Source organism: Entelurus aequoreus, linkage group LG04 (assembly GCF_033978785.1).
Source record: "Entelurus aequoreus isolate RoL-2023_Sb linkage group LG04, RoL_Eaeq_v1.1, whole genome shotgun sequence".
In the NCBI taxonomy this organism is placed as follows: Eukaryota; Metazoa; Chordata; class Actinopteri; order Syngnathiformes; family Syngnathidae; genus Entelurus; species Entelurus aequoreus.
Window position 1 is genome coordinate 53,579,109 of NC_084734.1, and position 25,362 is coordinate 53,604,470.

Sequence of the window (25,362 nt, forward strand, 5' to 3'; positions counted from 1 at the left end):
TCTTCTGATCTCAACGTGAGTAACCTTATCCCACCAACGGAGGCCGACGATCTGCTGAGTAGTCTGATGTAGCAAGACTCCAGGAGCTTAGCGTGTCGGGTGCAGGGAACTCACACTTTGTAGCCATAGAAGAGGGTGGAAATGACGACTGCAATGTACACAGCGATCCTGGTGCTGATAGTGAGGTTCCTGTTGGTGAAGACACAATCATTGAGACAACCAAAGGAAGCTAAGGCGAGGTTGATGCGGCGCTGAATCTAATCAAACAGGTCACAGGAGAACAACAAGGTGGTGCCCAGGTAGGTGAAGCTGCTGATGTTCTTCAGCTGCATACCGCTGATGGTGAGGATTGGTGCATTGTCCAGTGGAACACTGGGTAGGATTTAGGTCTTTTTGGTGTTGAAGAAGATTGCCAGCCCAACGATAAGTCTCAGTGATGACATCAAGACTGCGCTGCAGACAATCTAGGGTGTGGCTGGGGAAGGCCGCATCATCTGCATACTGTCAATCGAAGATTATCTCCGAGTAGATCTTTATCTTGGCTTAAAGACGCTGAAGGTTGAAAAGACTATCGTCAAGGCAGTACTGGATTGTGACACCATCGGCAGGGTTGGAGGTCACAACGCGAGGCGAGGGTGACTGTGACCAAGAACAGATTGAAGTTGACTGGAGACGTCATGTGCAACAAAACTATCAAAATATGGTACTGCTTGATTTTACGTGAATCGGTACGCAGTAGGGCCAACGAAATTAAGTCAGTAACTATAAAAGTACCAAATCCGGTATTCTACCCTAAATAAACCTTGCTACATTGCACTTCAAAGTTTGCGACTTTACTCTATCACAGATTTTTAGGCATATTCTACATAATTTTGGCCTAAATTAAGCATTTTCAAGCATAAGAAAAGCCAAAATAACTAAAAATATCCATATTTAATTAAGTCTTTTAGCCTTTAATTTTACATATATATTTTTGGTCAATCTGTTCATTATCGTGGCCAATGATTAGCTCAACCTCCAACAGCATAACCATATTGGGTTAAAAGAGTGTAAGAAATTAGCAAAGAGTGTTAATTCATGTCTACTGGGCGCTCATAATGCTAAAAAAAAAAGATTTAGGAAGTCGTAAATGGATTTCTTATGATCTAGTTATGAAAATAGTTAATTTATAAAGAATAATTCCTAGGTTGCGGAAATCAATTTCCCACAGTAAGGCCCGAAGCTAATTAACATGGATAAACAAGGGTTTACTGTATATGCTAACTGTTTGAACAAAACAACATCTTCTGTTTTATAGCTGATAAAACAAATAAAATAAAGTACCTTCGTTTTCGTATGAATCGGTTTTTGCCAAAAATTCCAGACAAAATTTTACCCCGGTTTTTGTATACCGACGCAGTTATTGTATGGCCAAAAATTGAGCCATGTGTAAAATTCCTCAGAATGGAGTGTCCAAACCAACAAATCCACACATTTGTGATTCAGTCTCTGTACTTTTTTTTATTGAGTATTACTACAAAATAATCTACCATGGGACCAAAGAAAGTAGCGAGTGCCAGTACTTTGATAAAGAAAGTTAGAAAACATTATGGATTTCAAGAAAGACCTCAAAGCAAAGTACACAGGTGTCGTAGATTACTAAAAAAAAACCATTGTAGTTACTTGTGTAGTATATGGTAATGTATCTTACTTAAAATGAATACATTTTACTGTCGCCAAGAGGCAATGGCCAATTAGAATTTGGGCACCCTTGATCTACTGTCAACACAATAAATATTTGATAGGGCGTATATTTAATATTTATTTGAAGTTGTAACGGTCCCACAATACACTCTCTCTTACACCACAAGAACTACAAAATAAATGCTTATGTTTTGAATGTGAATGTGATTATAACTAAATTCCATTAAATTGTTTTGTTATTTTTAGTGCCTTTACACACAAAAAAAGTGACAGGACTGAAAACAAAAAACACACAAACTTAAGAATAAGACTACGACTATAGAATTTGTTATTTTCATAGACGGCATTGTTAAAGGCGAATATTGATTTCGCTCCGCATTCCATCACCACCAGAGGCGCTGTCGTTGCAGTCCGTGTCTGACAGAAAGCCACTGCCGGTGGTTACCGTGGTGATGTGCTCAAGGGCCGTGATTCGCTGTTTTATTCGAAGCTGAGAAGAGTTGAACTCACTCTGCAGACGCGCCAAGCTGGTCTAAAAATGAGAAAAAATGTTCATCAAGTTTTGTGGTAAGTCATGTGGGGGGCGGGGCTACTGACCTGTAACCGGTCCAGACTGGTCTCCAACCTCTCCACCTTCTCCCCGAGCTCCTCCCCTGCAGACACGTTGATTTCCTCCAGGAGCCCCTCCTTCTGCAGGATATCGCGGCCCCTCTGCTCCAGCTGGGCCCTGGCGTGAGGGAACTCCTGCAGCGCGTCCATCAAGTCTTGTTTGGAAAGGCAGAAAAGGTCAGAGTATCCCAGACTGCGAATATTCGCTGTGCGGCGGTTCCCCATCTTGCTGCCGCTGATGTTCAGGATGCTGATTTCTCCAAAGCAGCTGCCTGCCGTGAGAACAGCAAACTGGGTGGCTCCGTCGTCCCCCACCACTGCAAGGTGGCCATCTTTGATTATGTACATCTCTTTACCCACATCTCCCTTGACAAGGAAAAAAGACATGAGTAGCAACATGTAAAGGCAATTTTAGTTGTGTCAAATAATACAAAGTATGACTCTTGGGTGGAGACCTGCAAAATGGGCAAAATTAGCTAGCATACGAACATGCTAAAGTTAACATATGTGAAATAGACTTTTTGACTCATATACCTGTAAAATTAGCTGAAAAGCTAGTATGTTAACATTAGCCACTTACATGGTAACAGTTATCATGCGGGAAGTAACAAAATATTTAACTCTGAGATAACAAAATATTTGACTATGAGACGTATACATGAGAAATTGGCTAAAAGCTACCATGCTAATGTTAGCATGCTAAAAGTTATCATGTGTGAAATAATAAAATATTTTACTCTGAGACGTATATGTTGTGTTTTTATGTTGCTCCTCTTTGTTTTATGCATTCTAACTCGACAATGAACATTGGGAAAAGTCAGCTAACAATGGTGCTAATTGGAGTCACTCTATTCTGCCTATCAAGTGCTCTAAGAAAAACATCCAAAAACATCTATCAATGTTTTATATACACGCTGTAAGTATATATGTAATGTAGTGACAGGGACTTTCATAATAATGTAATATTTAACTATTTTGGTCATTTTAAGCACACAGTGGCGTAATGATTTTGTGACTGCGTTTGTGATTGCGTTCCCTTCAATAACAACTACTGATCCTGACAGACTTCATGAGAGCCAACAAGACTACTTTGAGACAAATAATGATCCAGAATCTTTTATTTTGAGCCTGAATATAGGGGGATGACCTACAAGTTTTAGAACTTTGCTAACTGCTGAACAAGAAATACAAATTACAAACATAATAAAACAATCACCTACTGTACAATGTCTGCTCCCACTGGGATGCCGACTGATGAGATGTGTACATATTTTCCGTTTGGATGAAGAATTAATCATAATCTACCCAGAGGTCAAATAAAAAAATAAGTGGCTGCAAACAAGGGTTTTTTCTGTGTCTTTCTCTGCATCTCTGGGTCTTAGTTGAATGTCAAAGTTAACTCCTCCTTGGTTTAGGGCCACAACCTTCTACTATACAAGTGAGAGGCAAGATTTGTAATCTAGAATTAACTTTCCCTAACTCATAGTGGATGCAGCAACTCACCAGCTCAATATGTCAATATTGTAGCTGCATAGGCTAGTTAGCGCTCTGTTATCACGGCGCCGCTAAAAATAGTTTGTCTGCATTAGTGTTTATCATAACAGTATCGCTAATACTAAATATTAAGGTCACAAGATGGCCGACAGCACTGTCTTTTGTTTGTCTGCTTGTCAAAGTGGTCTGAATTTATATCTGTTTTAATTTATTTTTTAGCCAAATTAAGTAAATTGTACTAGTTTTAAGCGTAACATTTGATGAATGAAGGCTTACTTCCAAAAAGTGGCCTTTCTGACTGCTTTTGTTGGATTTGGAAATCTGGAGGCCTTTGACCTGCTGAAGCCAGGAGATGTTTTGCTAGCTGAAATTTTGGCCTTCCACCTGCCACAGCCCGGATCTATCCTGGCCCCAGCTTGGCCTTCCATTGCCTACAGACGGGGTCTGCTAACTTCATTTTGGCCTTCCACTGCCTACAGACAGGATCTGCTAGCTGCAGACCGGATCTGCTAGCTTCATCCTGGCCTTCCATCTGCCACAGCCTGGATCTGCTAGCTTCATCTTGGCCTTCCATCTGCCACAGCCTGGATCTATCCTAGTCTCAGCTTGGCCTTCCACTACCTACAGTCTGGGTCTGCTAGCTGCATCTTGGCCCTCCATCTGCCACAGCCTGGCTATAACCTAGCCCCAGCTTGGCCTCTCACTGCCTACAGACTGGGTCTGCTAGCTTCATCTTGGCCTTCCATCTGCCACAGCCTGGCTCTAACCTAGCCCCAGCTTGGCCTCTCACTGCCTACAGACTGGGTCTGCTAGCTCATCTTGGCCTTCCATCTGCCACAGCCTGGCTCTAACCTAGCCCCAGCTTGGCCTCTCACTGCCTACAGACTGGGTCTGCTAGCTCATCTTGGCCTTCCATCTGCCACAGCCTGGATCTATCTTAGCCTCAGACTGACTAAGGCTGGGCCTTTGCTAGCCTTAGCTTGGCCTTCCAACTGCTGTAGCCTGGACATCTGAACTTTGAATATTGGACCTGGGTAGGTAGTAAAACAATTTAACAATGACTTTGACAAAAGCTCTGTATTTAATATTAATGCTTTTTCCTGGACTTGTTTTCTGCAATTGTAGTGGGGTACCTGACCAGGTGCTCCACCAACCTTTAACTCTACCGAACGCAATAACAATCACCTGGTCCTACGAAACTACAGCATTTACACAAAGCTTATTGATATCTACATGTGGGTCAGTGCTAAATAATTCTAACCAGCTTCATTTATGGTGTATTTCTGTGTTAAATAAATGTTTTTCTCCTTCTGAAATTACTCATTTTGACATTGTGAAGCCAAGTAATGTTGTCATCGGGTTACCTTGCCACATGAAACGAAACATTTTTATATTGCTCTTACTTTTTCTATCAGGCAATGTGCAACCAAATCCAGGCCCAGCTTTGTACAACATCAGTACTCCTGATGAATTTAGAGCTAGGTCAGGTCTTGGTTTAATTCATTCAAATATTAGAAGTCTACTGCCAAAATTAGACTTAGTCAAAATCTGGATTCAAACAACCAATGCAGACATATTTATCTTACCAGAAACCTGGCTAACCAAAGCAGTCTCTGGCAAGGACATTGCTATAAATGGATATAATGTCTTCCGATGCGATCGTCCTCGAAAAGGTGGAGGAGTGGCTATGTATATCAAAAACAAATTTAATGTTACCTTATTATCATCACTGTCAATCACTAAACAATTTGAACTCCTTGCCCTGCAGCTTGAATTCTCACATGGCCAACCTCTCGCAATTGTAGGCTGTTATAGACCTCCCTCTGCCTCCACTGAAGCCCTTGCCTCGCTTGAATCCTTTATGAGTGGGTTAAAAGCTAGTGAACTTCTCCCTGTTGGCGATTTAAATTTTGACTGGTTGACTTCCTCTTCTGATAACCTTAAAGCTGTATGCAACTCACTAAACTTAACTCAATTAATCACTTCCCCAACTCGACCCAATACTAAAAACTCCTCAAAATCATATTTACTTGATCTAATTCTAACCAACGCTCCCCATAAGTACACTGGCACTGGGGTGTTTGCCAATGACTTGAGTGACCATTGTACAATTGCAGCTGTAAGAAACTGCAAGCTACCAAAATCAAAACCCACTATTACATGCAAAAGAAATATTAAAAACTTTTGCCTCCCAGCTTTTATATACGATTTAGCTGCCTTTCAGTGGAACAGAGTTGCTTTAATTGATGATATTGAGATAGCGTTGAAATACTTTTATAATGAATTTCAACGTATAGTCAATAAACATGCTAAGTTTCGAAAACTTAAGAGTTAAAGGTCGAAATAATCCCTGGTTTTCCTCTGCAATTGGAAACCTTCTCAAAGAGAGAGACGTTGCTTGGGCCAGGGCTCGAAAAACAAAGACAGAGGCTGACTGGCTTAGCTTCCGCCAGCTTAGAAATAAATGTACTTCGCTTGTTAAGAGGGCCAAGTCTGATTTTTACCTGCATGAATGCAAAAAACATATAAATGATCCCAAAAAGTTTTGGCAAACCATAAAAGCTTCTTTAAATCATGTGACAACAAATGACTTTCCAAGTCCTTTAATTACTCAATCTGGTACTTTGTCTGATAAGACAACTATATCAAATTGTTTTAATGAGTATTTTGTTTCTGCCGGATCCTTGTTTGAGTCGTTGAATCCTCAATTGTCAAATGTTGGTTTAACTATGTTAATATACCAAATACACCACAGGCTGTAAATAGACGCAGCACCTGCACTTTTGAGTTCACACCTGTATCAATATCCGAGGTAAACAGTGCACTAAAGAGCCTGGACACAACTAAAGCAGCAGGACCTGACCAAATTGAACCCTTTTTCTTAAAATTGGCTGCTGATTTTGTTGCTGAGCCTCTCTGGCATATTTTTAACCTAAGTCTAACAAGTAAAAGCATTCCAAAAATCTGGAAATCGGCCTTTGTTCTTCCCCTGCTAAAAGGGGGTGAACCCACAAATATAAATAATTACAGACCAATTTCTAAATTATGCATTTTAGCAAAATTGTTTGAGAAGATCATCAGTAACCAGCTAGAGGATTTTTTAGAATCAAACAATATTTTATCTCCATTTCAATCTGGTTTTAGAAAACAGCATAGCACTATTACAGCTGCTCTTAAGGTCTTCAATGATTTAATCGAGGCTGTAGACGGCAAGAAATATTGTGTCGCCCTATTTATTGATTTGTCAAAAGCATTTGACACAGTAGACCACAGTCTGTTAATTCAAGCCCTTCATCACGTTGGATTATCTAAAAATGCAGCTGCTTGGTTCACAGACTATCTCTCCAGCAGAACACAATGTGTACAGGTGGCTGGGACCACCTCTTCATTACTGGACATTACCAAAGGCGTTCCACAAGGCTCAGTGCTGGGGCCCATTTTATTTTCTATCTACATAAATAATCTTTGTAATAATTTGTCAAATGCAATGTACCATTTTTATGCAGACGACACCATTATTTATTGCTGTTCAACCTCCATCACTCAGGCTTTTGAGTTTTTACAAGCTGCTTTTGATGTCATCCAGGCTCGCTTATTTGATCTTAAATTGGTTTTAAATACAGATAAAAGCAAGGTAATGGTTTTCTCTCATTCAAGGGTGCTACTGGAAAATATTCCAAATATTGTAACATCAAATGGAAACCCTATAGAGCAGGTCTTAAATTACAAGTACTTGGGTTTTACTCTTGATCAGGAGCTTTCATTTAAAGCCCATATTAACAACTTGGTCTCTAAGCTTAGGGTAAAGCTTGGTTTCTTTTTTAGAAATAAAAACTGCTTCTCTCTTAAAGTCAGAAAGAAATTGGTGACAGCAACTATCTTGCCTGTAATTGATTATGGAGATGTGCTTTATTTTAGTGCTTCATCTAAATGCCTCTAGTCCTTGGACACTGTTTTTCATTCAGCACTAAGATTTGTTACTGGCTGTCGTAGTCTCACCCACCATTGTCAACCGTATATGAAGTCAGACTTATCTTCATTGAGTGCACACAGATACACACATTGGCTGACTTTAATTTATAAGGCTCTTTTAGGTTTAATACCTCCATACTTGTGTACTCTGTTACAAAGAAAAAGCAGCTCTTACGCATTACGTTCTAACAATTTGTATGTTTTAACTGTTCCTCATGTACGGACTGAATTTGGCAAAAGAGCTTTTGGCATTGCTGCCCCTATGGCATGGAATGAATTGCAGACGAAACTGAAACTTACAGAACTACTTCCATTTGGAGCCTTCCGTTCTGTCCTGAGGGACAAACAGCGAGAGACGTTTGCACAGTGCCTGTGTTTTTAAAGATGTAAATCTCTGTTGTTTTACAGTTCTCTTATGTATTTTAAAATGTATGTCTTAATGTATTTATTTTGAAACTGCTCTGTGACATGTGCTGTTGACCTCTTGGCCAGGTCACCCTTGTGAAAGAGATCTTGATCTCAATGGGTTTTCTTATCTGGTTAAATAAAGGTTCTATAAATTCCGTATTGTTGGCGGATTTTGGCTGTTATTTTATGGGCACAATAGTGTAATCCCATTAGTTGCATTGTTAGCCACCTCTTAAAATGCATAAAAAAAGAAAAACATATGCGTTCTTGTCTTACATAAGGATTGTGCAAGATTTCAAAAAAGTTCCCCAGTTCCCTTTTAATATGTATTATTCTTATCACAGCTAACTAGTAAATTAAAGTTTGGATGAACATTTAGACCAATTATATTTTCAGGTTCCTTGTTTTCAGGTGGAGGAGAAAAGTCTACGGTGTAAAACGAACAAGTTCTGTCCGAAAAATTCCATTACTGCTGATGTTAATGGAATTCTGGGATGTGAGGGGGATTGTCCACTGCGAGCTCTTGTCACAGGACTAGTAATATCAACCAGCACATTAATACATTTGTATTCTATATATCCAGGAGCAGGTCGCATAGGCACCAGTCTCAGTATGCAAGGCCAGACTTCCTGGTATCCGGCCACCTCTTCAGTTCCCCAGGGGGAACACAGAATCCCCAGGCCAGCTGTGAGACATAATTCCTCGGTTGTGTTCTCCAACGGTCCTACAGTTTTGAAATCACCAGTCGTGGAGGATGTTCATTCAATTGTTTGATTTTGTAGAATAAAGGGAGCTAACAGACATGACACAAAACTGTAGTCATTTCAAATGGCAACTTTTTGGTTTTAAGGAACACCAAAAGGAATCAACAATATACATTGTGGTCATCAGTAACCGTTTCATTTTTAGATCAAGCAGAGTGAAAAAAATGAAATCACTTAATTCGGAGGACGAAATTATGAAATTGCCCTGTAAATTTCCATTTCCAGAGCTAACGCGTGTGGTGTGATTGTATTATGGGAGAACTACAGAGTCGACAGGCTATGACGTCACGGTGTGCGACGGAGCGGGAGACAGTGTGGGAGTGAGTTAGAGAGGACACTTGTTGTGATTGAGCTTGAGCTAATAAAAGTATCCACGTTATAAAGTACAGCTGGACTCACGTATTGATTCAGTAACTCGACAACGCATACATCAGATTAAATATGTTCATTAGTCTGCAGTTAAAAAGGAGTGTTCAGACCTTGTACAGCTGTTGCACCAGGTGGATTGACATGAATCATGGCTCCAACACGAGAGATGTCAATTGAAATAGTGGAGAGGGTTATCTAACTACTTTAAGAAGGTAAATCATCACGCAATGTTGGAAGTATAAACAACATGGGAAGGTTGTAAAGGGCAACCACTTTGGTATATCCAAGGAAAATATCAAAGCATCAAGACAGAAAATGTAAAGGAATGCATCCATCCATCCATTTTCTACTGCTTATCCCTTTCGGAGTCGCGGGGGGTGCTGGAGCCTATCACAGCTGTACTCGGGCGGAAGGCGGGGTACATCCTGGACAAGTCGTCACCTCATTGCGGGGCCAACACAGATAGACAGACAACATTAACGTAAAGGAATATGTCTTGGAAACAAAAAATGCATAGCAAAACAAATGAACAACAAACGGGCCGAAACTGGAGTCACCGTCTGTAACCGACTTGTAAGAAACCACCTCACAACATAGCACAGCAACTGCCCGTTTAAGAGTTTTTAATGACCTGCTTTTAGCTGTGGACTCAGGTTCACTGCTGCTTTTGATACGGTAGACCACAGCATTATTTTAACTCGCCTTGAGTCTTGTGTGGGTATTAAGGGTACTGCTCTAAAATGGTTCCAGTCGTTTTTGACTAGCAGGAGTTTTTCTGTAAACCTAGGCCAATACTCCTCCTCTGAGTCTGCCCTTAAGTATGGTGTACCCCAAGGTTAAATTTTGGCACCTGTCCTCTTTATTTTATAAATGCTTCCCTTGGGTGCTGTTTTTTAAAAAGCACAATATGTCTCCTTTCACTGTTTCGCAGATGATATTCAAATATATCTGCCTGTAATAATAAGCAATAACCAGGTTGCTATGACTACTCTGCAGAACTGTTTGCATGATGTACAGGAATGGTTGGGCACCATAATTTTATACTTAAACAAAAATAAAACAGAAATCGTCATATTAGGTCAAACAAACCCGCTGCAAGGACATGACAGCGCTATTGGTTCTCTGTCCTCATATTGCCACACATCATCAAGGAGCCTTGGAGTTATTTTTGACAGCTTGCTTAAGATGGACAAACAAATTACCTCTGTCATTAAATCTAGATTATTTAAGTTACGACTCCTTGCAAAAATAAAACAGTACATTTGTTACTGTAATCCATTGTACGTAGGCCTGGATCAGGGCTCTCTCCAGCGGCTGCAGCGCTTGCAGAATTCCGCTGCTCTTCTTTTAACTAAAACCAAACGACGTGAGTACATTACCCCTGTACTGGCCTCCCTTCATTGGCTCCCAGTTACTTATTGTTTTTAAATGTTTACACCAAGTAGCACCGCCCTATCTTATTGAGCTGCTGCAGCTTTAATTCTCCCAGCAGGACCCTGAGGTCTTCAGACCAGCTCCTCCTGGCTGTCCCAAAAAACAGACTCAAAACCAGAGGAGATAGAGCCTTCTCTACTAACTATTAGATCCTACCAGTCTCTGAGCCAATTTAAAACTAGGTTAAAAACGTATTTTTACTCCCTGGCATTCAAATCCAGTTAGACAGGATATCTTGGTCGTTTTTATTTCTTGTTTTATAAATGTTTTATTTATTTATTAGATTTTTATATTTAGGTGATATATATTCTGCACTTCTTTTAAGGTATATATTTTACTATTGTATTTTATTCATCCTTCTGTGTTACAATGTAAATGTGGCACTATGTGCCCTTTTTTTTAAATTCAAATAGTTTCTTATGTCTGTACAGCACTTTGGCCATTTGGGGTTGTTTTTAAATGTGCTATATAAATAGATAAATAAACTGAACGGAACTGAACTGGTGTTAAAATATCCACATACGATTCCTGCAAAAACAAACCTTTCTACAGATGTAGTCCCCTGGACTGTAAACCTGCGGTCGAAGTTTTAGCACCAACTCTACCAAGAGGCCTGCCTCACAGTCCTGGAAAATCCGCACCTATTCATGCACACAACGAAAAATTAAAACTGGGTCCTGAACATACTGTATCCTTATCCTGGTTCATGTCTTGGCCTTACCTTTTTCAGCGTGTCCAGATGGACGTTGATCGCAATCTCTGCTCTTAGTTTGCTGGGCAAGCTCCTCAGCACTTCCTGTTCATCTATCGTCTTCTTATTAGTCCAGAGGTAGTCAAACCAGCGAATCACACGCTGTTCGAGCACCTTGTTGACATGTCTGAAGTGCATGTAATGTTTCAGAGCATCCACACGAGCCTGAAATGATGCTCTGGTAGCATTCATGTTCGATATCATGGATCCAACGTTCCCCACAATAGATGCAAAAATCAGCACACCTACCTGGAACAGAAAAATAGCCAGATCACCAGTTAGATCTAGACTAGCCTTCTGTTGATTCAACAGAATCACCTACCAGAAAGTCAAATATCAGGAAGAGATATTCCTCATCTCGAACAGGAGGTGGAGTCTCTCCAATGGTAGTCAGGGTCAATGTAGACCAGTACAGGCAGTATATGTAACTTCTGGTCAGGGAGGCAAACTCTGGATCAGAGGCATTGGGATACACCCAAGAATCCGATCCCAACCCAAGGATTTTGGAGAAGCTGTAGTACACACAGGCATTCCAGTGGATGATCACCAGGATGTACACCACAAGTTTACAGATGCGGAAAGTGTTCGGGTAGCCCGTTCTTGTCTCGGTGCGTTCAAAGAACTCAAACAGCCTGGGAAGGCGCAACAGACGATTGAACCGAAGAAGGGGAGTGTAACCGACGCCAAAGGTCAAATACAGCAGGTCAGTCGGAAGGATGGAGCAGATGTCGAGCTTGCACTGTAAAGTTCGTATATAAGTTTCCCTCAGACGTTGACCATCTTTCACCATCAACCCCTGGTCCAAGAAACCTTTACAAACACAAATGAATGCCCAAGATTGTATGAATGTGCATTTTGTCTCATCTTGACCATGTCTTCATGACAGAATAAAACAACTTCAACAGAAAACAAGTACAGTGGTACATCGAGCTTATAGTTTTTTGGGAAACAGGCTGTTTTTTGGCTAATTGTTACGAGCAAAACTTCATGTTACGAAACTTACCAACCCCTAGTAGTCATAGCAAATATCATTACCTCCCTGCTCGGCACTCAGCATCAAGGGTTGGAATTGGGGGTTAAATCACCAAAAATGATTCCCGGGTGCGGCCACCGCTGCTGCTCACTGCTCCTCTCACCTCCCAGGGGGTGATCAAGGGTGATGGGTCAAATGCAGAGAATAATTTTGCCACACCTTGTGTGTGTGTGTGACAATCATTGGTACTTTAACTTTAACAGTGACCAAAACATCTGATCTCACTCGCTGGCATTAGTTTATAGCCATATGGACATAACTTTGTTTTTCCAAGCATGGAAAGGAAGAAAGGTTCATCAACAAAGTATTGAGCAAAGCCTGTGAATACTTATGTACTTATGTTTTTTATTGGTTTGTTTTTTATTTTTAGTACATTTGCAGAATTAAAAAAAGAAAACTTCACACACTGTCATTATAAGGTATTGTGTGAAGAATGTTGAGGAAAAAAATGAATTAATTCTATTTTGGAATAAGGCTTTAACATAACAACATGTGGAGAAAGCGAATTGTTGTGAATAGTTTCCGGATGCACTGCATATATTTTTAAATGCCCCTTTCATTAATGGAGGATTTGTATATTCCCCAGAATTATTTATTATTCTAACGGTACAATATCCTCTTGTAAGGGTAATGTATCAATCAGTCTAGTATTATTTCATTAATGGACATGAAAAGTACCAGTGTGGAGCCGAACAGCTATGTCCAGAATGTAGACTCCATCACAGATGTAGTCCATGACCAGCCACAACATCACGTTCCTCATCTGCAGCTCGTCAAAACAGGCCCTACAAAGCAAATATTTGAAGTTGGCATTTGACAGCAAGTGCAAACATAAACAAAACCCGCTGCCCACCTGACAACTAAAAGGGTGCTGTTATAAAAAACGGCAGGCCCGATCACCATCAGCCAGTGGTAGTACGCATCATCCGAAGGTGACAAGATAATATTGTTGCACATCGTCCTGAAGCACAAGTAGTCAGATGAATCTTCAGTTACAAAATCAGATTACCGTTTCAACAAAATCTACGCATGAAAAGTTCTCACTTTCTACGAGCGCGTCTCATTTGGCTTTCAGTTTCAGAGCTGTTGCGGCTGTGACTAAAGCGACTAGGCGGGGCTTGAATGTCCATGTGGGCGGGGCCTCGGAAACGCTCCAGAAAAGAATCCGGCCGCTCGGTCTCTTCCGCCATGCTCTTCTGAGCCCATTCTCTCAGAGTCATCACCATGTTGACAATCCTCCGGACCAAGCAGAGGAAAACTTTTCACATCTTCTTACGTTCGCCTGTTACTTTGGAATAGAAGAGTGTTATACCTGGACAGAGCGCCTCGGCCACGGAAGGAATTCTGGGAGTTGACGTCTCTCCGATCACCGGCTGCCATCCTCTGTAGTTCAGAGGAAGTGTCATCGCACATGGACTGTCCTCTACAAAAGGCACAGGATAATATCAGGTGTCCAGTGGAAGTTATTGTTATTCATTTTATTATTCAGACAACAAACTAACCTGCTATCACCTTAAAAGGACCATAAATAAATCAACTCCTTGCTTTGCAGCTTATTTCTTCAAATGTTTCTAAATTCCTCTCACAGGCAAACTGAACCAATATTTGCAATCTTGGACCACCAGACCAGGACTGCAAACATTTCCTACCTGCACCTGCATCCAACTTGTGTTCTTGGACGCAAAATTAGGACCATCTCGCAGATGCAGTCACCATCATCTTCAAACTCTCACTACAAAAGCCTGCCACTACAGATATCGAACTCTAACTGTCTGAACGACTACTGCTCATCTTCCTTAAATGCTTTAAGAGTTTCATCCTCTCACAAATCAAATCTGCCTCCCCTGCTGACCTTGACCAACACTAATTTTCACCAGCATTCAAAGTTCCACCTTTAGCGCCGTCAGTTGTAATTTGGGACTTTCTGAGCAACCATCCACCAAACGTGAGGATGGGAGAACGCACATGCTCTACTCTCATCCAGAACACTGGCAGACCACAGGGGTGTGTTCTCAGCCCTCTTCCTCAAATCCTTTTTTATGTGCGACTGCTCCCCCATCCACCCTACCAACACCATCGTCAGACTGATAACTGGCAACAACGGATCAACCATGAGGTCCAACACCCCACTGGCTGGTGTTCCCATAACCTGGACTTAAAACCCAATGAAACCCAAGGGACTGCTTGTAGATTTTAGGGGATCCACACACACAATGGTGTCCCTCTCTGCATGAAAGGAGAGGAGGTAGCCTACGAAGAGAGAGAGCTTACGCATTTTGGAATGCACCCGGTACATCAACGAGTCCCATCAGGTTGGGGATGCCCAACAGAGACTTGCTGACCATCTTGAATTTAATTGAATTGAAGTATTTATTTCAAACCTGCACAGTACAACAACACACTTTTTTTTTCTTTTTTTTCTGTACAGAGCAGCTATTGAGAGCCTTCTGGTCTACTCCCGTACAGTATGGTTCTCCTGCTGCATTGTCAATGAACAGGAAAACTTACAGTGGGTGGTGAGGGTGGCAGAAAGAAAGGACTATCAGGACCACACTGTCTGTTCTCACAGACATTTTCTGTGATTGACCCCAAAACAAAAATTCAGAACTGTCAGGAAGGACCTCACTTACTCTGGAAAATCTCTGGTCCTGCAGCGTGTTTACTTGGGCAGACCTTAGCCAGTTAACATCTAAATGTCCTCCAACAAGCACCTGAGGTTGGTCTTTTCTTGTATTTCAGTCAAGTCATTTACAAAGGTAAACATGGTAGGCTAAAGACTACTTGGATCTGGCAGCTACACAACAGCTAAGCACACAATAGCGCATAAGCTAGACATAAGTAATAAGTAGAAGTGTGACAATTTATCCCCCTCATTGGTCTATCGATTTATATTCCTAAGATTCAATTACAGTGATCTGTGCTCTGCAATGTGGCCTTCAGGAAGATATATATCAAGCTAACATCGTTTTAAAAGGTAATCATTAGATTTTTCCGAGACTAGAAAAGGAAACACTGAATTTAAGAACAGCATACTTTATATAAAGTTGTTTTTAGCACTTTTGATTATACATACATTAAACATTATGCTAATCTGTCTGCCTGTCATCAAAACAAGATTGGATGAATAATTGTGGCCATTAGGTGTCGCCAGGAAAACAATTACTACTCAATTTTAACTTAAAGACAGACGGTTATTAATAAATAGGTTAATGTTTTTATATCTACGATTATTCTGTTTGATTAATTTCACTGGATCAAACCTTTTGTAACATTCCACATAACAAAATAATAAAAGTATGTGTATGATTCTTGTTGATATCGTATCAATATCAGTATCGGAAAAGGTGTATTGGGACACCCCCGACATTACAGTGAAGTGAATTATATTTGTATAGTGCTTTTTCTCTCCTAACTCAAAGCGCTTTACATTGAGATAGCCATGATCTACATTTGAGCTATGAGTGTGGGTAGCACTGGGAGCAAGATGGGTGAAGTGCCTTGCCCAAGGGCACAACAGCAGCGACTAGGATGGCGGAAGCAGGATTCGAACCAATAACACTCAAGTTGCTGGTCGGCCGCTCTATAACCTGAGCCACGCCGTCCCACAGCACTGCTGATGTTCCTTGACCAGGGGTCACCAACGCGGTGCCCGCGGGCACCAGGTAGCCCGTAAGGACCATATGAGTAGCCCGCCGGCCTGTTCTAAAAATAGCTCAAATAGCAGCACTTACCAGTGAGCTGCCTCTATTTTTTTAAATTGTATTTATTTACTAGCAAGCTGGTCTCGCTTTGCCCGACATTTTTAATTCTAAGAGAGACAAAACTCAAATAGAATTTGAAAATCCAAGAAAATATTTTAAAAACTTGGTCTTCACTTGTTTAAATAAATTCATTAATTCTTTTACTTTGCTTCTTATAACTTTCAGAAAGACAATTTTAGAGAAAAAATACAACCTTAAAAATGATTTTAGGATTTTTAAACACATATACCTATTTACCTTTTAAATTCCTTCCTCTTCATTCCTGACAATTTAAATCAATGTTCAAGTAATTTTATTTTTTTTTATTGTAAAAAATAATAAATACATTTTTTAATTTAATTCTTCATTTTAGCTTCTGTTTTGTCGACGAAGAATATTGGTGAAATATTTCTTCAAACTTATTATGATTAAAATTCACAAAAATTATTCTGGCAAATCTAGAAAATCTGTAGAATCAAATTTAAATCTTATTTCAAAGTCTTTTGAATTTATTTTTAAATTTTTGTTCTGGAAAATCTAGAAGAAATAATGATTTGTCTTTGTTAGAAATATAGCTTGGTCCAATTTGTTATTCTAACAAAGTGTAGATTGGATTTTAACCTATTTAAAATTTAAAATTCTAAAATTAATCTTAATCAGGAAAAATTACTAATGATGTTCCATAAATTCTTTTTTTAAGTTTTTCTCTTCTTTTTTTCGGTTGAATTTTGAATTTTAAAGAGTCGAAATTGAAGATAAACTATGTTTCAAAATGTAATTGTCATTTTTTTTGTGTTTTCTCCTCTTTTAAACCGTTCAATTAAGTGTAAATATCATTAATTATTAATAATAACATAGAGTTAAAGGTAAATTGAGCAAATTGGCTATTTCTGGCAATTTATTTAAGTGTGTATCGAACTGGTAGCCCTTCGCATTAATCACTACCCAAGAAGTAGCTCTTGCTTTCAAAAAGGTTGGTGACCCCTGTCCTTGACTCATTTGTATTCTTACATACAGTATATTCCACTGCCATTTTTATCAGCTATTCCACATACTTTTCGCATTTTTTATTAATTTCAAGTTGATTTGTGCTTTTTAAAGTTGTGCATCCGCAGGAGTTGCCTAAACTACACGTCACCGCTTGTGTTGTGTCAGAACGTTTCAAAAGAAGCTGATCAGTGTGTGTGTACCTGCTGAGTGTGCTGGCAGCGCGCTCACTCTCCTCCTCTGTCCATGTTTTCACAGACAACCTCTGTGAATTCATACTGCACACACACACACACACACACACACACACACACACTAGTTAACATATTTTCAATTAATTTAGTCACTATATAGTTGTTTCAGTTGTAACAAACGACAGACACTCACTTTACAGCAAACAACTCAAAGAAAAGGAGGGTTAACGGCGCAGCAACAAGATGTGCAGTTGTCATGACAACAGGTCTTCATCAAGAAACGTACACACCTGCTTAGTTTCCTGAGTGTTCGACCGATGGCGAGGAGTCCTTATCTGCCAGCGATATCATCAACACTGGAAAAAGGCTGCGGTGAAACGTCTGCAACGTCCACCAGGATGGTCTCATGACACTCTAGCGGGGACAAAAGCGTCGTTTCAATTGCAAATTGTGTTGCACGTGTGCGTGGTTTTTTTTTCATTTCAACTTCAAGAGCTTCGTTTGAAGTGGCCTCTGAACCACGAGAGTGTGTGTGTGTGTGTGTGTGTGTGTGTGTGTGTGTGTGTGTGTGTGTGTGTGTGTGTGTGTGTGTGTGTGTGTGTGTGTGTGTGTGTGTGTGTGTGTGTGTGTCTCCTCATTAGCTAAGGCGCACGTGGGCGCGGGGATGTGAGCATGTGAGGAGATCATCAACATGTTGCTATCATCGACATGAAAGCGTGCTTAGGTGATGGAACACAACATGAGGACGCAGGCAGCAAAGTGGAGACTGAGGAGTTTGATGCTGTGGAGCAACAGGCGACACTAACAATATCCTTTCTAAAGGCCGTGGAAGATGGATGCTGTAATTGTTCAGTCCCACCAGGATCTCGCTAGATTTTATTGACCGTCGCGGTCTTAAAATGGCCGAATTCTCTGCAGCTTTTTCAGAAAGCTGTGGAAAAAGTTGCAATGTTTTGGAGCTTTTTTTTGTCCAATTGAATCAATTTGGGATTTTATGAATTTTTGTGTCACGCTTTGCTGTGACCCTTGGTTTACAATTAGCTTCCTGTCATTTCATGTTTTATATTGACCGCCTTGTTTTGTGCTTCCTAGGTTCCCGCCTACCTGTGTTGGCCGGAGTTGCAGCTGTTTCCATTCATCAATCAATCATCAATCAAAGTTTACTTATATAGCCCTAAATCACGAGTGTCTCAAAGGGCTTCACAAGCCACAACGACATCCTCGGCTCAGATCCCACATCAGGGCAAGAAAAAAACTCAACCCAGTGGGATGACTATGAGAAACATTGGAGGGGACCGGTGCATTGGACGTTGAGTAGATTTAGCATAATATTGTGACAGTCTACTCCATAGTGGATCTAACATAATAGTGTGAGAGTCCAGTCCATAGTGGGGCCAGCAGGAGATCATCTTGAGTGGAGACAGGTCAGCAGCACAGAGACGTCCCCAACTGATGCACAGATGAGTGGTCCACCCTGGGTCCCGACTTTGGACAGCTAGCACCTCATCTGTGGTCACCGAATCTGTGCCCCTCCTCTCCACGAATGAGAGGAGGGGCACAGAGCAGAAAAGAAACGGCAGATCAACTGGTCTAAAAGGGGGGTCTATTTAAAGGCTAGAGTATACAAATGAGTTTTAAGATGGGACTTAAATGCTTCCACTGAGGTAGCATCTCTAACTGTTACCGGGAGGTCATTTATCATGTTTAGTATTTTTGGGACTTCCTCTGTGCCATCCAGTGTAACTTTCTGCCTTCACGTCCTGCAACTCAGCCCTCGCTATGTAGATTGTTTGATTTTGGTCTACTTCTCCCCCTGTGCCTTTTTGTTCTTTTCGTGGCACTGTTGTTTTTTTGTTTCCACTACTCCCCGTGGAGGACGGACTATTAAAAGACACGTGTGACTCCGCACTGTGGGATTTCATTCAGTGCCTCACATTATGTGTAACAATGTCAATCGTTGTGCTTTGACAATTTTTGGTTGTGTTTCAAGTACAGTTTTCTATTGTATTTTAATTACAATAACGTTAATAACAAAAATGTTAAGTTTTATTTAAAAGTTTTGATTTGGACTAATAGTATCTTTGATTATTGTGTGACATTTAAGTTACTTATGTGTCCTTTACAACAACATCTGTTTTAATATGTGATATTGGCTTTAAAACATAATCGTCTGTGTGTTGTTTCAAGTGGACAGTTAATTGACACTGTTACAAGCTGTACATTGACTTCTTTGAATTGTGTCAAAGTGTCATTTTGCCAGTGTTGTCCACAGAAAAGATGTCATCCAATATTTGCAGGAATGTGAGAATGTGTACTACTTTTGTGAGTTTATCAATCAAAGGTATAAAAAGGAGAAAGAGATATTGCCGTAAATATTATCTTTGGATATTCACCTTTTAATTTAAATGCCTGATTCATCTTACGTGCCTTTTTTGATAAGATTGTACACACAATGGCTGCTTTTGAAAGACACACAGCTGGAACTTTGAAAAACTTTGTATGCATTAAAATAACTGATGCCAAAACAGCACAATTGTAGCATCTAACATGCCTTTTAAAAAGAAAGCCTTTTATATATCAAATATATCAAAAACAATAAAATTGCATGTAGTATGAACAACTACAGTAATTTCATGAATGTAATGTACAGTATTTTTGGCGTTAACGACTCATCCTGCTTCAATGTGGTGCAGACTAGCAGTGATACACTTGGAACTGCTTCGCCAAGTTCGCTAGCTACACGCGCTCATGTTTTTGATTCCTTTAATTCAATGAGTATCATCCTGATCGCGGCACCAGGCCTGCAGAGATGCCATGGCATGCCGGCTGTGGGTGCGGGGCTGGGCCCTTATGGCTTTTTGCCGGATGGGGTGCCTGGTGGGTGGTGGGCGGGGGGGCCTGGACGTGCGGGTATGGCTGCGGGGTTTGGTGGCGCTGGACACTGTTGGCAACCAGGCCTCATGTTTATTTTTATTTTATTGTATTTAAACGGTTTATTTTATTTTATTTATTATTATTATTATTATTTTTATTTTTATTTTTATTTTTTATATTTTTTGTTTTTGTTTTTGTTTTGTTTTGGTGTATGTATGTGTGTGTATATGTGTGCATATGTATATGTATGTAAGTGTATAAATGTGTGTGTGTGTGTGTGTGTGTGTATGTGTATATGCATGCATGTGTGTATGTGTATGTATGTGTATATACATATATGTATGTATATGTGTATGTGTGTATGTATGTGTGTATGTATGTGTATGTGTGTGTATGGGTGTGGATGTCCGGTGGATCGATTGGCCTGTATGTGGATGAGTTGGGGTAGGTGGGTTGGCGGCCTCTGTGGTAGCTGGGGGTGTGCGTTGTTGTGGTTTACGGGGTAGGTCGCTTTTTTTTGTTTCAGGTTTCGGCGGCCGCGGGTGTTTGTACTGCGGACGGGCGGTGGTGGTGATGGTTGCTGTGGTACTGCCAGCGGGTGGCGTCGCTGTGTTGGGTTGGAGTGGTTGGGGGACTGTGGCTGGTATCTGTGCGCTTGTGGGGTTGTGGGGGCTGGCTGGCGTTGGCTTGACGGCTGGTTTGGGGGCTGGCGTGCGGACGGGGTGCATTGACTTCTTCCCCAGTTGGGGGGCGCCATCCCCTGGCCGGAACTCGTATGGGTACGTTGCTGTGTGGATGGCCGGGATGCGGTGTTTGCATTGGGCATGGGGCTGTGCAGTTTTTCTGCGTTTGGTTGCTGGTATGGGCTCTGCAAGGTTGGGTTGGGGCGGGCGGGGGCTGGCTTTGTTTGGCGGGGGTGGGCTCGCGTGACGTCACGCTAAAGTGGTCTGGTGTGGGTCACGGGCCGTGGGGGGGGGGCGGCTTCCTGGCCGTAGTTCCTGGTTGTCGGCCGCATGGACTGGGGGGGATGTCCGGGCCCTCTACTCCTCCTACTTATAGCACACACAGTCACACAAATATAGGACTTTGGGGGATTGTCCTGCGGGGAGGCATGGCGGGGGGTTGAGGATGCCTCCTATGGGGCTCCGGTCCTCCTGTCTTGTCCCCTGCTCGTCCATCCCTCAATCTTAGCTGCATATTAGACACTTAGGATTTGGAGGGCTCGGCTTGGTTGGGACCCACCAAGACCTTGATGTCCCCCAATTTTAATCGCATTATTAGTTCCCACAAGCATACATATCTCACTCACGCTACAGTACACGCATCAATAGGGACTGGAGGTCGGCTGTAATGGCTGACCTCCTAATTTTAACTACACAGTAGACACTCTGGGGGCCTTGTACACATGCATGTGGGGGGGTTGGGGTTCGGCGCACCCCTCATTGCCTCGTCGGCCGGCGCGGATTCCAGGGACTGCGTTCTGGTGGCCTGCCAGGCTTTTATTAATTTTTTTATTTTTATTTTTTATTTTTATGTGTATTTGTATGTATGTATATATATATATATATATATATATATATATATATATATATATATATATATATATATATATATATATATATATATATATATATATATATATATGTGTATGTGTGTATGTATGTATGTGTATGTGTATATGTATGTATGTGTATGTATATATGTATATATATATATTTTTTTAATTTTTTTTATTTTTTTAAATAATTTTTATTATTGACTTACTTTATTTTATTTAATTATTTGTATTTGTTATTTTTAATTTAATTTGTATTTCATTTTATTATTATTATTATTATTTTTTTAATTATTGTTATTTTTGTTTAATCTTATTATTTATTTGTGTGTGGCGTCGCGCGGGTCTCGCTTCCTGTTGGGTGGGGTCCATGCCCGTGTGGCCCGACCTTGCGCTGTGGGGTCTCTGTTGGCGACTTGATGTGGTGGCGGCGCGGTGCCCGTGTCTGGTCTGGATACTGTGTCTCGGTTGTTTGGGCGGTGGTGTGTTTGTGCGGGTTTGGGTTGGGGTGGTGGGGTCTTTTGGCGGGGGGGGGGGGGTGTTGGTGTCTCTTGTTTGCGTGTTGGCGTTTGGGCTTGCTGGCGGGCTGGCACTGGCTGGTCTCTGTGATCCTGTTGGCGTGTGGTTGCCGGTCGCGGTTTTTTTTTTGATCGCTTTGATTTGATTGGGTGGTGCTGGCTGTCTGGGGGTGTTGTGGCTGCTGTTTCTGCTGCCGTTTGTTTGTGGTGTGGGCACCCGTGGCTGCTGGGTCTGGTGCAGGGGGGTGGCTGATGTTGTGACTGGTGGCAGCGCGCGCGCATGGTGGTTGTCGGGGCTGACAAACTGTGTATATGTATGTGTATGTGTGTGTGTGTATGTATGTATGTATGTATGTATGTATGTATGTATGTATGTATGTATGTATGTATGTATGTATATATATGTGTATGTGTATGCATGTGTATGTGTGTGTATGTGTACATGTGTATGTTTATGTGTATGTATATATATATGTATGTATATTTCTGGGGGTACGTTCTGGGCCTGCCTGTCGGGTGGGGGTCGGCGCCTCAGGCTACTGCATCCGGACTGCGTGTCTGGAGCTCCTGGGTCCCGCCGTCCATCCCTTCCGGGTGCCGTCTTGGTTGGGGCCTGCTGGGTCTGGTCCCTGCGTCTACTGTGGTGGCTTGGTGCTGCAGGGTATTCCGAGGTGCTGCGAGTCGGCCAGTTGTTGGGGTAGCGACCTTGTGTGTCAGCATGTCTGTGATCTTCTTTTAATTCTTTTATTTATTTATTTATTTATTTTTTTTATAAATAGATTTAATTATTTATTTATTTTTTTCCCTTTTTTTTTTTTTTTTTTAAATATATTTTATTAATATTATTATTATTATTATTATTATTATGTATTTATTTATTTTATTTATTTATTCCCCTACCTCAGGGGGGGGGACTCGGCGGGGCAGTTGCTGGTTGTTCCATCTCCATCGTTGGGGTCCCTGCGGGTGGGGTGGGTGGTTCCTGTGGCCCCATGCTGGGTGGTCCTGTGGCGGCCGGCTTGGGTGGGGTGGCCGTGGGCTGGCCTCGCCGCGCTCTCCGGGGGTGGGGGGGGGGGGGGGGGCCTCGTGGGGGCGGTCTTCCCGTCCGGTTGCGGGGGGTCTCCGGGCCCCTCGGGCGGGGCGTCCCGCCTTTCTGTCCGTGTGGGGTGTGGTCTCTCGCTGGCTTGGGGTCTGGCTGCCCCCTGTTTTTCTCGTGCCTTGTCCTCTGCCGGGTGCGTCTGTCTGCGGCCTGCTGCTGGCCCTTGTGGGCGGCACGGTGGGCCAGGCTCTGGGGTTCCTGTCGCTGGCTGCGTGGGGGCGGTGGCCCCTGGTTCCCTGGGCACCACACCTACTGTTTGTGGGATGGGTTCTCGGGGAGGCTGGGGCCGTACTCTGGCTCCCGCACACACTGGGAGTCAAATGTATTGTACATGCAAATTCACATATACTCACACACATACATACAGACATACATAGGTACCTACGCTCCCACATACATATACAAATAAATACAGTACATATTTACACACTCAAAGTTCGTACATCCACACGCACGTTCATTATACAAACATACTGTATACACATACTGTACATATACATTCACTGTAAAAACATACATATACACATACTGTACATATACATTCACTGTACAAACACACACATACACATACTACACATACATTCACTGTACAAACACACACATACATATACTGTACATATACATTCACTGTACAAACACACATTTACACATACTGTACATATACATTCACTGTTCAAACACACATACTGTATACACATACTGTACATATACATTCGCTGTACACACATATACACATACTGTACATATACATTCACTGTACAAGCACACATACACATACTGTACATATACAAGTACATATGCACACATACACTCATGCACATAATCACGTTTCATCAAACATATATTAACGTTGTTGCCCTAGGGTAAACTGGGTATAACACATGGCACACTGACAAAGCTTAACCTATTGTTACTATAACAATCTACAAGGTTAAGGTTGCTTCTCTTTCTTCCCCTCCATTTTTCTGCATTCTTTCGTATCTCAAGTTATCATTACGTATATGTATTGTTGCATTTGAACAATTGTATTGTTGATAATAAAGGTAAAGTACTGGTATTGTTTATTATCAATAGCACTATTTCTATTGGTATTCATATTGCTCCATTTTTAGTGTAATAATGCTCATTGTCATTTCTGTATTTTTTAAAAAAAAATTTTGCTAGCTGCTTATTTGCTATTACTTTTACCATCATATTTGTACATGTCGTATTTGCTGATGTTGCTCTGTTGTTGTTGTTGTGTTTGCTGTTGTTGTTTTTGTCTCTCTGTCTAATCCCCCTCTTGTCCCCACAATTCCCCCCTCTGTCTTCCTTTTTCTCTCTTTCTATCCCCTCCTGCTCCGGCCCGGCTGCACCAAATTATAATATAAATACATTTAATAAAGTCAAAATACAAGTAAGGCAACAAGAGAAGTATCCTACACTTCTCTTTTGTAAAGTAAATGTGAACAGCCGATATGGGCATCTACATCTGCTATATGATTTGCCCGAGAAGCTGGGCAGGACATTATAAAAAAAAAATAATAATAAAAAAAAATTAGTATCATCCACTTCTTCTCAGCACTGTCCTTCCCACTCAACTTTCTTCCCCCAGTTTAAAAAACAAGTTATGTCTTACTAGAGAGACCGCTCTTCTCTCGATAAAACTGGTAAGCTATTAAATCACTCGACAAGAATTGCGTTTAAAGGTGTTTTATTAAACATTGACTATTGCCTGTTATGTATAAAATGTCAACAATATTTATAGTTGTAAAATATTACAGTAGTCTCTTGGAAACAAGTCCATTCCTACTTCCAGGCATTTTGCAGCATGCACTGATACTATTTGAGGCTACAATATTGCAGAGTAGAGTCGTGATTGTGATTAATAACAACTCA

At 41.3% G+C, this 25,362-nt stretch overlaps 1 protein-coding gene across 1 annotated transcript; it reads right to left on the reverse strand.

Moving 5' to 3' along the window:
- Window positions 1-1,496: 1,496 nt before the first annotated feature.
- Window positions 1,497-17,853, reverse strand: LOC133648832 (cyclic nucleotide-gated cation channel-like). Its single transcript, XM_062045302.1, has 11 exons — window positions 17,729-17,853; window positions 17,448-17,522; window positions 13,830-13,940; window positions 13,562-13,753; window positions 13,371-13,478; window positions 13,196-13,302; window positions 11,803-12,294; window positions 11,455-11,729; window positions 11,276-11,374; window positions 2,281-2,658; window positions 1,497-2,215 (listed from the first exon to the last, which is right to left on the reverse strand). Exons 2-11 carry the CDS (start codon window positions 17,519-17,521, stop codon window positions 2,033-2,035), a joined length of 2,019 nt encoding a protein of 672 aa, XP_061901286.1. The 5' UTR covers window position 17,522; window positions 17,729-17,853; the 3' UTR covers window positions 1,497-2,032.
- Between the last annotated feature and the right edge of the window lie 7,509 nt (window positions 17,854-25,362).

What these genes read in the sequence shown, in the direction of transcription:
- LOC133648832 (XM_062045302.1), bottom strand. Translation starts at nt 17,521, where the DNA reads ATGAATTCACAGAGGTTGTCTGTGAAAACATGGACAGAGGAGGAGAGT. An exon ending in GCTGCCAGCACACTCAGCAG is followed by an intron (nt 13,941 to 17,447) that starts GTACACACACAC and finishes TGCCTTTTGTAG; the next exon opens with AGGACAGTCCATGTGCGATG. An exon ending in GGCCGAGGCGCTCTGTCCAG is followed by an intron (nt 13,754 to 13,829) that starts GTATAACACTCT and finishes CTTGGTCCGGAG; the next exon opens with GATTGTCAACATGGTGATGA.